Source organism: Leuresthes tenuis, unplaced genomic scaffold, assembly GCF_036924035.1.
Source record: "Leuresthes tenuis unplaced genomic scaffold, fLeuTen1.0.hap1 SCAF_18, whole genome shotgun sequence".
NCBI lineage: Eukaryota > Metazoa > Chordata > Actinopteri > Atheriniformes > Atherinopsidae > Leuresthes > Leuresthes tenuis.
The window spans coordinates 13,921,350-13,934,399 of NW_027325372.1; the positions used below are offsets into that span (position 1 = coordinate 13,921,350).

A 13,050-nucleotide genomic window follows, 5' to 3' on the forward strand; every position below is an offset into this window, starting at 1 on the left:
TTTTTCCCCCTCCAGCCATCATCTGCTACATTATTTAGTTGCAAACAGCCTTTATAGGATCCTTTAAGAATAAAAACTTTATTGGTGCATACAATTAAAGATACACAGTAATTATACTCAGATACAGAATTTATTAGACGCTTATTTACAATCCCATAATGGAAAACAAAAAAAAAATCTGTCCATATTTAGGAAATATTCACTTCATTAACCTAAGAAGAGTACAAATTAAAATGATCTGTATCTGTTCACAGTTGCTCATCACAAAGAAACAGCACCTTGAGTGAGATAGAAACCATCCAATATACAACATATCAAAAAGTCAAGTAAGACAGCTGCTTTCAGCGACATCCAACAAAAGACTCATTGTATTTCTCAAATGGCTGCTGGCCGCTCATGGAATTCCTTGAATTCTGCCCCGACCTCCTACCAGAGTTCTGCTTGAAAACAGGAGAGCGGAGGAACTGCACATCTGTGAACTTGTCTCCACGGCGAAGTTTCCTGTCAGGATGTGAATAGCAACAATAAGCCTGCTTGTAGTGGAAAGAAAACAAAAAGAATGCAAACTTGGCGTGTGTGAACCTACGCATTTAACGAGGGCTCCTTGTAGTCTACAGCCATGGTGCACCGCCGCTTGCGAGCGGGGACGGGGGTGGAGCATCGGGCATCTGAGGAGCGTGAACCACCACAGGAGAAGTTGCGATAGGCTGCGGGGGACAGATTGGTCACATCACATAGACTCAAGCCCCTCCCTCCTGTCCTTACACCAAGCCCACCTGTAGAAATGTGAAGAAAGATGTAAAAGAGGAAACGGGAAGAGTGTACATTTATGTGCAAAACACCAGTAAAGACAGCAGAGAGGCGGAAAGATAACCAAGCCATGTGTTCACTGATGTTGGTGAGGAAAGGATTTCATCAGCAGGACGATATTTGTCACAGCAACACTTAATTCTGACGTACGTCGGCAGCAGGATCAAACTATGACTTACGCTTTGTGCACATTTTGTGTCTCTGTGGCGTTTGGTGGCGTAAAAGAGTTGGCGCTTCACAGGAAGTATCTCCGAAATTGGACAGGACACTGTCTATTCTCATCATCTCGGCCTCAACCAGAGGGCTGACGGGAAGCAAGCGGTCCTCCCGCATCTCCTCCCCATGTGGCTCTGTAACCCACACACGGTCCAGTTTTATCCAGAACCGTCCCCAATAAGAGACATTCGTGTCATAGAGAAGAACAGTTTATCAAGCTTCTAAACGATCAGACAACATATTTGTTATAGGCGACACAGAATCTAATAAATCCATGAGTACAGGTAGAAATGAGCTTGTTGAAACAAACACCAATGCCTCTTTTCTCGTGTCAGTGGTGTTTGGTGACTGACATATCCAGCTTCCAACAAATGTATTCCATCAGAACGAGTGCATTTACACTGTGCTAGTATCAAGAATAACCATAAAAAAAACCTCAATGAACCAAGTTGAGTATAAAGGAAATGTTTTGCTTTTAAATACTCGTGATGCAGATACACAGCATGTCAGCTCCATGTTTTCTTAACAGTCTTCCCTAAGGTATTATAATCTGCGAAACAAACCTTTACATTTACTCACCTTTGGGATTTTCCCGCTCCAACCCAACAGAGTCGGGGCTGTTAGAGAAGCTTAAGTCAGGTGAGCAGTGAAGATCAACTCCACCCTTTGCCGTCTCTGCTGTTTTGGGGGTTGATTCTTCATCTCTGAAGACTACAAAATACAAAATTCTGAAGACATGGTTGAAAAAGTACAAACTAAACTGAAGTTGAGAGGGACAAAAGTAAACGTTCACCTGCCATCTCCTGTTTTGGAGGGACGTTTTCTTTTTGTCTGACTACTTTCGAGGGCCGGCCTCTACGAGTAGTGATGGCTTTGCGCTTGTCAGGAGAAGCTTGTTTCCGCCTAGTCTTCTGAGGGACATATAGGCTGTCCTCGGATTCAGAAGAGGGTGATGACGAGCTTGTCTCACTCTGTTTGGAAACTGCAGCTTCAGCTTGGGCCTCTTCACAGACGGGTGTGGCTGGCTGATTGTCCTCTGCCCTGGCCTTGAATGGTGCGACGTGGACCGTCTCTTCACAGTCGAAGTCAAAGGTGTCGTTAAATCCCAGTGAGGTGTTGAGCTTGTTGCCCTGCTGTTGAGGTGCTGTTTTGGTCCTTGCAGCTGACCGATCCCGACTCTTTGAGCGGGCTCTGGGTTTGGGATTCTCCCATGGTTTCTTTAATGGGGCACGTTCTGGTTTACGGCCTCTCTCGGGTTTCCGTGAAGCTGGTTCTGGTTTGGAGCGGGGCTGCTGTTGGGCCTGTTTCCTGCTTGCCTGCTGCCGTCGTTTCTTGGGAGGGGCAGGTTCAGGAGTAGAGTGATACAATTCATCAGTGTCACCATAACCTGCCACCTCTGGTTCTGCTGCTTTCTGTGTTTGATTTGGTTTTGTACAGTCACTGAGAATAGGACTTGGTATTGCAGCCCCCAATCCAGCTTCTCCCTCAGGCAACAGGCTTGGTTCCTGCATGCGGTTAGACCTCCTCCTGCTTCTTCTGTCTGTGTGTCGGCGCCTCACACCTACTGTGGATGGCAATGTAACCGCGTTGTCACTATGAAGTTCTCTATTCTTTTTAGAGGGTTGAGGATCTATCAAGATAAAATACAAAAATCAAGATATAAGGTTATGATAGACACCACCTCTGTCACTGAGCAATCTAAAGATCTGATTCGCAGAATATCATCAGCTATACTTAAAATTGGCTAGAAATCATTCTTAGGATAACTTTAATGGCCATCTTTGCAACTTGTGACCTTAGCAAACAAGCAAAACGGGTATTTTTATTTTTTCTGGGGCCTAACCTAGATCAGTAATTTTGCTTTGAATTATTCTTAGTTTAGCTGATTGTGACATGTATACAAATGTCTGGTCATTTCACCATCCGGTTACGATTCGGAGGGCTGCCGTGCTATTGTAAAACAATTATTTTTAACCTATAACGGGAGATGTCAACATATTCTGAATCACTAACAGATTTAACCTAACCAACATCCTTCTGTTATGTGAAATTAGCAATTTATTCACTCATTCGTTGCTCTTGTTCAGAGCACTACTGACAATTTCATTGTTTATTGTCTATGCTTATTAGAGAATGGGGTGTTTGACTTGCTATTTTGATGGCAATGTTGCATTTCTGAAAAATGTATGTCTATTAACGTCAAGTAAAAGGTCTAACAATTCATTTTAAACTTTGACTAACTCAGGTGTGCTTACATTTATTTGTTATTTTTTTGTTGGTAAATGTACATTTTTCATTAGTACATTAGCATCCTACCAAGCATGTCTGGCTCCCAGACTAATCTACATGATAAAATCTATTAAATGTGGCTTACTGTTATATACATTAAAATACTGTGGTGGAGATATGTTAGCTATTATGGCTAATACCCAATAAATAGTTGGAATAACCGAGTAGGTTTTTACCTGCAGTAATTGGTGAAACTTGGCACAGAATACGCTTGTTGAGGTTCTGGCTCGTCCGCTTTCTTCTGTAAAATCAAAGGTAACACATCCTGACAGTCAACTCAGGCAAAACGATATGATTGAAATTTTCAGAAACATTTCACTTTAAAAAAAAAAAAAAAAAAAACTTGCCTTGCTGAATTTAAAGGATGCTGGGATTCAACAGGTATGCCTGTAGCTTTAGTCTAGATCAGCACACAAAGAAATAAAATATTGCAAAGGCATTATGCATCAGTTATCGAGGCAAGGTGTAGCAGGACTTGGAACCACCTGATTTAAGAAACATGCATCTGACAGACATAAACAGGAAACATGTCTCAGAGTGTACCTCTGAAGCATTCGCTGCTAGAGCCTCCTGCTCTTTCAGCTTCCTCTTGAGCAGAAGTAGGTGAAGAAACAGGGCTTGCTGCTCCCTTTTCAACTGCAGAATCACAGCGCTGTGCTGCCTCACTTTCTCCTTCTCAGCTTGCAGGGCCACAGCTAGCACTTTGTTGTTCAGCTGCACACCCTTAAGGATTGTGTGTGTAGAATTAGTCCCTGGGGGGGATACAGGAAGGATTTTGTTTATTTTGTGACAAAATGCCATAATTTTTAAATTACTGACTGTCAAAACTATTATGCTACATAAGTTCTATCACTTACCACTGCTTTTGTGCATCGTTCTGCGGAGTCTCATGCCCGGAGCTGCAGCACTGGCCAGCCGTTTATTTCTCTTCTCCTTCATCCTTTCCTTGATGTCCTCCAGACTCTGCTGGAAAGACTTCTTCTGGGCCCGTTCTTTCATCATGGCTCGGGATCTGTGTTCATGATCAGAGAACACTCCATTTCAAGGTGTACAACAGCGTGGCATAATAACACATCTTAGCAAAACATGATTACGAAGCTAAAGTGTTAGCGCCTTAGCTAAGTTAGCATGCACGTCAACGTTAGTTGGCCAGACCTCTCGGTTATTTTCAGTAGTTACGGCCCGACGTGATACATGAAAACTGCGTCTGTTTAAACCTACCAGAAATTGTGTAGCATTAGTTATTTGGTTTGTATTCTAACATCAACACAACACAGGCATGAGACTTAAGTTAGTCCGCAAAATAACACACTATTAAAGCATATCATCCCCCAGAAGTTGACGTTCGAATTGAGAGCCGCGGCTGCTGATTGGTGGAATTTCCAGAAACGTCACTTCCTGTAAGGGAGGTGACTAGTCGCTAGATGGCGCAATAATAAAGACAGTAAAACTTAAGTCCTCCCTGTAGGGATGTATTTGTTATTCTTATCCTTTGGGAACGAAAAGCAGACAGCCTCAGAGCTCTACAATTATTATCTAATTATAATTCTTGGCGTCTCAATCAGTCCCTTTTCACCCTTTTCCTTCCTGTCAATTAGAAACAAACAAAGCACCGCTGGAGACTGCGCACCACTGGGAATGACGGCCAAATAAACTCATAGACTGCAGTCCATGAATCAACTTTTTAAAAAATGTAAATTGGATTAAGACTCATCAAGGGTCAGGCTCATTCAGTTCCACCAGAATAAGTGTTCATAATTGACTGCTGTAGATAAGAGCTTACGCTGTGCTCTATGAAGCGCTGTGCTGCATGTGGATGGAGCTGATAATTGTGTTAATCTCAAAACCCTCTGACAAGCAATGTTTGATTCGTGTTCCTTGAGGTTTATAAAACTCCCAAGGCATTTTCAAGCTAAGATTGCACGACAGCTCAGAAAGTTGTTCAGTTACAAGATGAATGTGAATTTTAAATGAGCTAGTTGGTCTTTTGGCACTCCTCTCAAGTGTCTGGACTCTTATCCCTTTGCTTTCGACATCAGGCCTAAACAAACACCCATATGAGTTTATGCGCTTAAAGCTGTCTCGTTTATAGCCACTCTGCATTCATAAGCACTCATTACTTATGCCTCCCTCCCTAGGTTTTGCTTAATAAATGTTCTGTAAATATTGGGTTACTTGATATTACATTATGACTCACGATTTATTTAACTTTAGAGGTCAAAGTAACATATGATATGTTTTACTTGTTGGGGAGAAAAAAATTTACTTACAGGGCCCAGTAGCTAATAAGATCCAGTTGGACCTTTTGTCAATGAAGGAAAGTGTCGAGAACAACTAAACAAATGGCACAGTAGTGTTTTGTGTGCACTTGGAACAATACGCTGTGAAGACAAAAAATGACATTAATCATACTTGTCATTTTCAAAATAACAGAGAGAACAAATGGCTGGTCTTAAAAAGGAAAGTATTTATTCAACTGAAATCTACAATGGCACTCCGTAAACATTTTTTTTCACATCTGCAAGGAAATGAGACAGTACTCAGCAGTACCTTCTCGTTTAGCTTCATGCTGTGAACCAAGGTGCACTCTGGAAGGGAAAAAAAACAGAGACTTGTCACAACCCTTTAGGAGAACGCCATTATTCACAAGAATTCCCTGTAAACTTTACTACAGTATAAACTGTTGAGCATCTTTAAGTCTGGAGTCTGAAACGTAAGCTTCCTATTCCTTGCTAAAGTTTGTTTTTGTTGCTTATATGTATTTTTACTGATTTAAAAATCAGTAAAAATCTCTCTGTATTGACCATATGATGGACTGGTGACAGGTTCAGGTTGTAGCATGCCCCTCATCTGATGTGAGTAAATTATGCTCAATCCTTCTACAACCCTCTGTGGGATAAATTGAGATCAGCTGGCATATTAACTATTATTATGGCTATATTACATTAATTAATGTTTTATTATCATTACCAGACAGAGCTGTGTAATTTCTATTAGAGAAATGATCAAATACAGGATACATACTGTAGACTCAAATGCAGCTCAACCACTTTAAGTGTACAAACAGTAACTTACTGACAAAAATGTTTCTTGTATCGTGTGTCTACAGGAATGCAGTAAAAAATAATTAATTCATTTCCAGCGACCAAAATGTAGTCATAAATACAGTTAGGAACTACAGAGGAAAAAAATACTTTTTCTTTGCTGGTGAAGCTGCTGACAGTAATTCAATGCTAATGTACAATTAATCTTTTTTTTTTCAGAATAAGATAGAAACAGTTCGATGACAACCAAGTTACAAGCAGTCAGGATAAATCAGATAAGGTTAGGGAAATTCTTTCAGATACCAGCAACAGCTTAATAGTTATTCTATAATACTATGTGGTAAAAACTAACAGTAACATTAACTTATTTGAACACCATGCATCTTCATGAGCAGAGGACTGATGGCTGAATGCTTGAGGCTGAAGTTGATGTGGTGGTCAGTTAAAGGCTCTCTGCTCAGAACCAGATTATAAATTCAATCACATGAAGGAGTGCTTTGGGATGCCATGCCACGACTCTTAGCTGTTTATCAAAGTCTCAACAGACGTTGCCACTACACTGCACAACACTACTGGGTGTTCTCTGACAGTTGTCAAAGGTGGACTAAAGCACATTTGTGTTGTACTTTGATTGTCGCTGATGTTGGAATAAAACTTTTCTTTTACTGCCTTTAGCTATTTCTAGATAAACGTGAAAGGAGTCTGCATTGGCCAAGCCACAGTAAAACTTTCATTATCCTCAGACATATGAAACACTTTGTCATCCAGAGTTCAGAATTGAGTTGAATTGGTTTATTGGAAACAGTACATGTGCAAAGAGATAAAAGTAATATCAAGCTAAAGAGAACAAAATAAATGACTTGCTGCAAAAGCTGAAGTTATTCTTTTAACACTCCTAAGCAATGATAGTAATATGAAGGAAGAGATATACAGTAAGTGTGAACTTCTTAACAGTATATCAGTGAAATATCAGAAGACTGCACAATTATCTAATTGAAGTCTGCAAGAGGAACAGCATATTTTGTGGGTTTGTGTGTGTCCATGAGATTTCCTTGCAGTACTTTTCAAATGTTAAAGGAGGAATAAGTACCAACAATCATCCACTTGTGTGAGAAATGTGAGAGTCCTTGGCCCTTTGATGTCGTCCTCTACTGTTTGGGAGAATACAGTTTTCAGTGATTAACTGTATCTTATTCAAAATTTGAGGAAGTAAACCTGCTTGAGCCACCTCTACCAATTGGTTTAGGTATGTAATACAAGAAGACCATATATTTTACGTTGTTGTGCTTTAAAAAAAAATTTCTTGAGTTAGTTCTCAGAAAGAACATTAATTGGTTAATAGTAAAGCTAGATTTCAGTGTCAAAAGTTAAATCTTTAGTGGGTGGGACAGTTTATAGATTACAGATTTAGATACATTTCCCTGTAAAACATAGTCTCAGTCTAGTAATTGTCTGAAAGTGCCTTTTTTTTTTCAAAGTTACCTCAGAAAGCAATATTTTTGATGTCCTTATTTCACCTTCTGGCATGCTGCATACACAGGCAGATGTGCTGCAGCACGTTGAGGCTACAGAGGGGTTTAGTAAAGCTTGAGCGTCGTCTGTGTTGCCCACTGAAAACAAATGATTTCAGCGGGGTGTCTCATCCGTGAAACAGGCCTGCACTTTCAGGGCAGACCAGGGTGTACCACACATGATTAGTTTTTCTTTGGCACCACACATTTGGCACTTTGTATGCTCTCGGTGGACTTATTTCCCCATTGCTTACATGAGGATATGTAAGAGTTAAGCTATATTATGAACAAAAGAAGGAAAGAAAAACATCGAACATATGTGTGCTTTCATAGTAACAGGTGTGAGTTCTGGGACTGAGTGAGCACTCAGTGAGCAAAGTGAGCCACACAAACCAGTAATGACTCACTGTTTTAATAATAACATCACTTCTGTTTGCTTAAAAGCTGTAAAATTCTCAATAAAAGCAAGCAAATGTTACAGATGTTCCCTCACAGCAGGGAAATACTCAGTGATGTTTTTTCTGTGTTTTTGCATGCGTGTGTGTATGTCAAAGAATGAAAGAAGAAGACAAAGATTGAGGGAGAGAAACATATGAAGTCAGTAAGCCAGAGGGACTCCACGGCTTGATTTAATAGACAAATCCATCACACTGTCTTACCACCCCATATTCGCCACATGTCAGCAGCCTGGAGAGAAGCTTATTATCGCAGGTAGGAGAAAAAGAGGAGCTCACTGAATTAGAGATAAAGAGATTTTCATGAAAAAAGATAAGACCTCTATAGACATGTGATTGTAAACAAATAGATTGCCTTGTTGGTACAACAGTTCAATCGTGTTAACCTGTGGATGTGATGTAATGATATCATTATTGAGAGATCATGAATTCATCTCTGTCCAGTCAGATGTTTTAGACACACACCCCTGTCCAGACAGTGTGACCAGCCAACAAAATGATCAGCAGCTTTGCCACCAGATGAAACGTATTAACTCTAATCTCTGTTCTGGCCTCTGCTGGGGCCAAAAATACACAGCCCCCCTTTTTAATGTGGAAAATGTGCATATGGTGCCACATTCACAATTTATAGTAATGGAATCATAACACTGACCATGTAATCAACCAGCAACACTGAAGTGTGAGACAGAAAAAGCCCAGGAAATGAGATTATAACTTGTTTTTTTGTGGAACTTAGATCAATAAAGAAACCGCAATACATTACGTGGCCACCTACAGCAATGTGAAGATGAAAGTAAACCCTCTTTTAGTTCTGAAGGTTTGTATATCAGGACAAAATACAAAGTCATCTGGTCATTATAGACCTCAAAAGCCGGCAAATACGACCAGAGATTAACAATAACAGCACATGACATATCACACAGTGTCATTTTTCATTAAACAAAAGCCAAGTGAAAATGTAGGAGCAGCATGCTGAAAACTAAGGACACCCTTACCGCCTCAGAAATTAAAAGGGTCAGCAGCAGTCAGGTGCTGCTAATCCAAACCACTTGATTAACTGATCATCAGCAAGAGTGAGCGCCTCTATAAAAGCAGAGGTTTTGGCAATTTGCTGGTCTGGAGTCCAATCACAATGAAAAGGGTCATAAGGCCATCTCCAAACAATTTGGAGTTCATTGTTCTACAATAAGAAAGACTATTTGAAAGTTAAAAATATTCAAGATAGATGCTTTATTTCCAAGGAGGGGACCTCCCATTAAGTTCACCCCAAGGTCGGAGCCCAGAGAAATTGAAAAATAACCCAAAAGCTACATTTCAGACTGTACTGGCCTCAGTTACCATGTAGAATGTTAAAGCTAATGTCAATACAATTAGAAAAAGACGTACAAGCCTGGACAAGTAAGGCTTGTTTGGAAGAATTTGCAAGAGAAAGCTTCAGGTGTTTCAATGGTCCAGTCTTAATCCCAACGTCAACCTGATTGAAATGCTGGTATTTGATCTTGAGAGAGAAGTGCATGAACGAATGATCCAAACAGCAAACAAATGGAATTTGGCCAAAATTCCTCCACAATGATGTGAGACTGATAACATCATACAGTAAACAGTCACTTCAAATCACTGCCACTAAAGTTGGTTCTACAAACTACTAGATCGTGGGGTGTTTTTCACACACTACTTCTGCTCTTTGATTTAGTAAAAAATAAAACCTCTGTAAGATAATGCAATATTTCCCATCAGATTTACCCAATTTTAAGACGTGGCAAGGCACCAGAAAGTGCACCTTATATTTGAAATAAGGTGCACTTTCTTTTAAACATGACTGTATTTTTCAATTCACACACACACCTACAGAAAATGTAGAAAAATACATCTCTGTTGATGTATTAATGTAAAACTTATTATTCTCTTTTATATACTAAAACAGTGCAGAAAGGCCATGTTATGACATTTTCCCTTCCATGGATGTAAAGCCATTTTCAGGCTGCACTGCCAACAAATCCAACTGAAGGAGCACTCCTTTGCCGTCACATTCATTTCAGCCCAGACAACAGCAGCACTGTGGGTTGCAGGTTGGTCAATATGCCTTCCAGCTTGCTCTTGAACACCCTGCTGGGCCATTTACTTCACACCCAACCCCCCTCTTTATACTGATCTGTTGCTCCATGCCATACCCACCGCGGTGCCTCCTGCGGGACCGGAAAGCCTCACAGTGCTTAACAAATCCTGTCTGCTGCTGCAAGAGCAAAAAATGAAACTCAGGGAAGAGGTGGAATTGACATTTATGTGTGAACTTTAAACTCTTGCTCCCTGTATAGCTTTGGAAGCATGCTGATGCAGACAGATGGTGGTTGTATCACGGCTCCTCTTTACTAAAACACCTTCAGTCTGCTCACTTGAGCTGGAGAAACAATGCTCCCACAGCCTCAATTTGCTTCAATTTGTAGTGTCAAAGTGCCAACCTTTGTAGACTACTTTCATCACGTTTAACGCAATCCGGTTTCATGTGCCAGGAAGTTTTTGTTTCGGGCCAAAACGTAGTCCTTTATAAACCTCAAAGTATCCATTGTATAACCGCCTTCCTTACAACCCCATTCCCCATAATTACCATTTTCACACTTAAACTTTGACATGTGCTGGTAGGCAGATTTTTTTTTATGTTACCTTTAAACCAAGACCACTGGTGAAATTTCTGTATATGGGTAGAAGTCAATAAAATCTCTGAGAGGCAAACATTCCTTTAAAAAAAAAAATATATATATATATTTCAGGCAAAATTTGTGGGTACTTTTCTTTTTTCCATAAAGGAACGCAGCAACAAGTAAAATTTTTTGCACTCCAAGAGGTTTAACCTCTCGCCTCTTAATTCGATTAATTGGTTAAGGTTTGAATTTGCTTGTTGTGCACCATGAAAATCCAGCTGAAGCAAGTTTCAAAGTTGTACAAAGACTCTGACTTCCCAAAATCCTTAATCTTGTCCCAGTTATCAGTATTCATGGGCTTATCTAAGTAGACGCCCACCTCTAAAAAAAATTAATCAATCAAAGTAATTAATTTCTGCCCAAGAGGCATTTTCAGGTTTCTGTAGGTCATAAAGTAATCAAGAAGCTGCAGTTAACAGGAATTATGGAGGTCAAGTTGAAGTCTGAAAGAAGGAGAAAACTTTCAGAGAGAACTGCCTGTGGGATAGTCAAAAAGATTAATCAAAGCCCCATCTGATTGCAAAGACCTTCAGGAGGTTTTGGGAGACCGTGGAGCGGCGGTGCACTGTTCTCTCACGCAGCCACACCTGCACAAATATACCCCTGCCTGGAAGGATTTTCAGAAGAAAACCTTTCCCAGACTTTCACCACAAACGACAGCGTCAGAAGTTTGGAAATTACCATCTGAACGAGTTCAATGCATTTCGGAAAGAAAAACTGTGAGGTGAGGAAGTTAAAACAGATCGTTCTGGCAGCAATGAAAAAGGAATTAGACCAAAAGAAAGTGAGAGGAAATAGTGGCAGATTGTCTGGACAAAAGACATTTTCTCTCCAAACTGAAAGGTGAAAAGCTTTGGGATTGTTGCTGTCAGCAAGGACTTTAGATTACACTAGAACAAAAAAAAAACAACATGTAAACATATTTGTCCGACCAAAATTGCTTGAAACTGAGCTTCTCAAAACTGGGCTAACGTATCCCAATAATGCAGTTGTGGGCCAAATCAGTTCTGTGTGTGTGCTCAAATACACTCAAATGGTCTCAGGCTCTGCACATGCTCCTTAATTTCCATCGCTTTGCATCTTTTTGTGGGAACAGTAAAGTGTAAATGTATATGAACACAGCTAAATCATCAATAAAGCTGCTCTCATTCATGAATATTTTTCTTTATCTTTATTCAGACCGCTCTTCGGAAATTGTAAAAGACAATCGACCACTAACTCGCATCACCTTTGCGGTCTCTCTACTCTAATAACAAAATCATAATTCTATAACCACAGCTTAATATGGAAAACTTTCATTTTCTACAAGTAACTTAGAGACAACACTTCTGCAGTGAATTCAGCCGTACTTACATGTGCAATGATCTTGCAAAGAGAAAGTTAGAATCAGCAGAATATCTTGAAGGTTTGGTCAACAGTGCTGCGGTCTTTGACATTCTACAGTCAATAAGTTAAATCGGCCATTCAACCGAAGGAGGTGAACCTGTGCATGTAAATTGGAACAGGGATTGTGGTCCAGTTGAATGTCCAATTCGAACGATAGCCGGAGCTCAACACAACTGCGCAAGTAAACGTGCAGAGAGGCCCAAGGAACCTTACGGTGATAGATTGTAGACTGGATTAATTAAATAGCAGCATTTTACAGCAAAACCACAAATAAACTGTAAAAGCAGTGACGATGAAAAGAGAATGGCCTCTATAACAGGTAAACATTTTTAAACACACTTCTGAATCAACTATGGACCACTTCAATAGGCCCAAGTTTAAGGCTTTACCAAGGCCTTTACTGTCTTTTACTCACTGAGAAAGAAACGTTGAATATACTTTTTCTCTTGTGTTTGCAGTCATTGTGTGAGAATGCAGTCAGTTTACATATAGAATGTTGGATATGTCCTCCAACTCATAGATAGAAAGTAAATATGTGGACATTATATATCGATACATCTTTGTCTTTATGCTTTTGGCTAATATTGAGCGAGTTATATAGCTTCAACATTTCCCTCAGTATTTCTTTTTATTTGACTTA

At 40.0% G+C, this 13,050-nt stretch overlaps 1 protein-coding gene across 1 annotated transcript; it reads right to left on the bottom strand.

Moving 5' to 3' along the window:
* Positions 1-235: 235 nt before the first annotated feature.
* On the bottom strand, positions 236-4,325 carry sgo1 (shugoshin 1). The gene is made up of 9 exons (XM_072370744.1): positions 4,173-4,325; positions 3,859-4,067; positions 3,663-3,715; positions 3,492-3,556; positions 1,820-2,656; positions 1,606-1,737; positions 990-1,160; positions 587-776; positions 236-501 (listed from the first exon to the last, which is right to left on the bottom strand). Exons 1-9 carry the CDS (start codon positions 4,315-4,317, stop codon positions 342-344), a joined length of 1,962 nt encoding a protein of 653 aa, XP_072226845.1. The 5' UTR covers positions 4,318-4,325; the 3' UTR covers positions 236-341.
* Between the last annotated feature and the right edge of the window lie 8,725 nt (positions 4,326-13,050).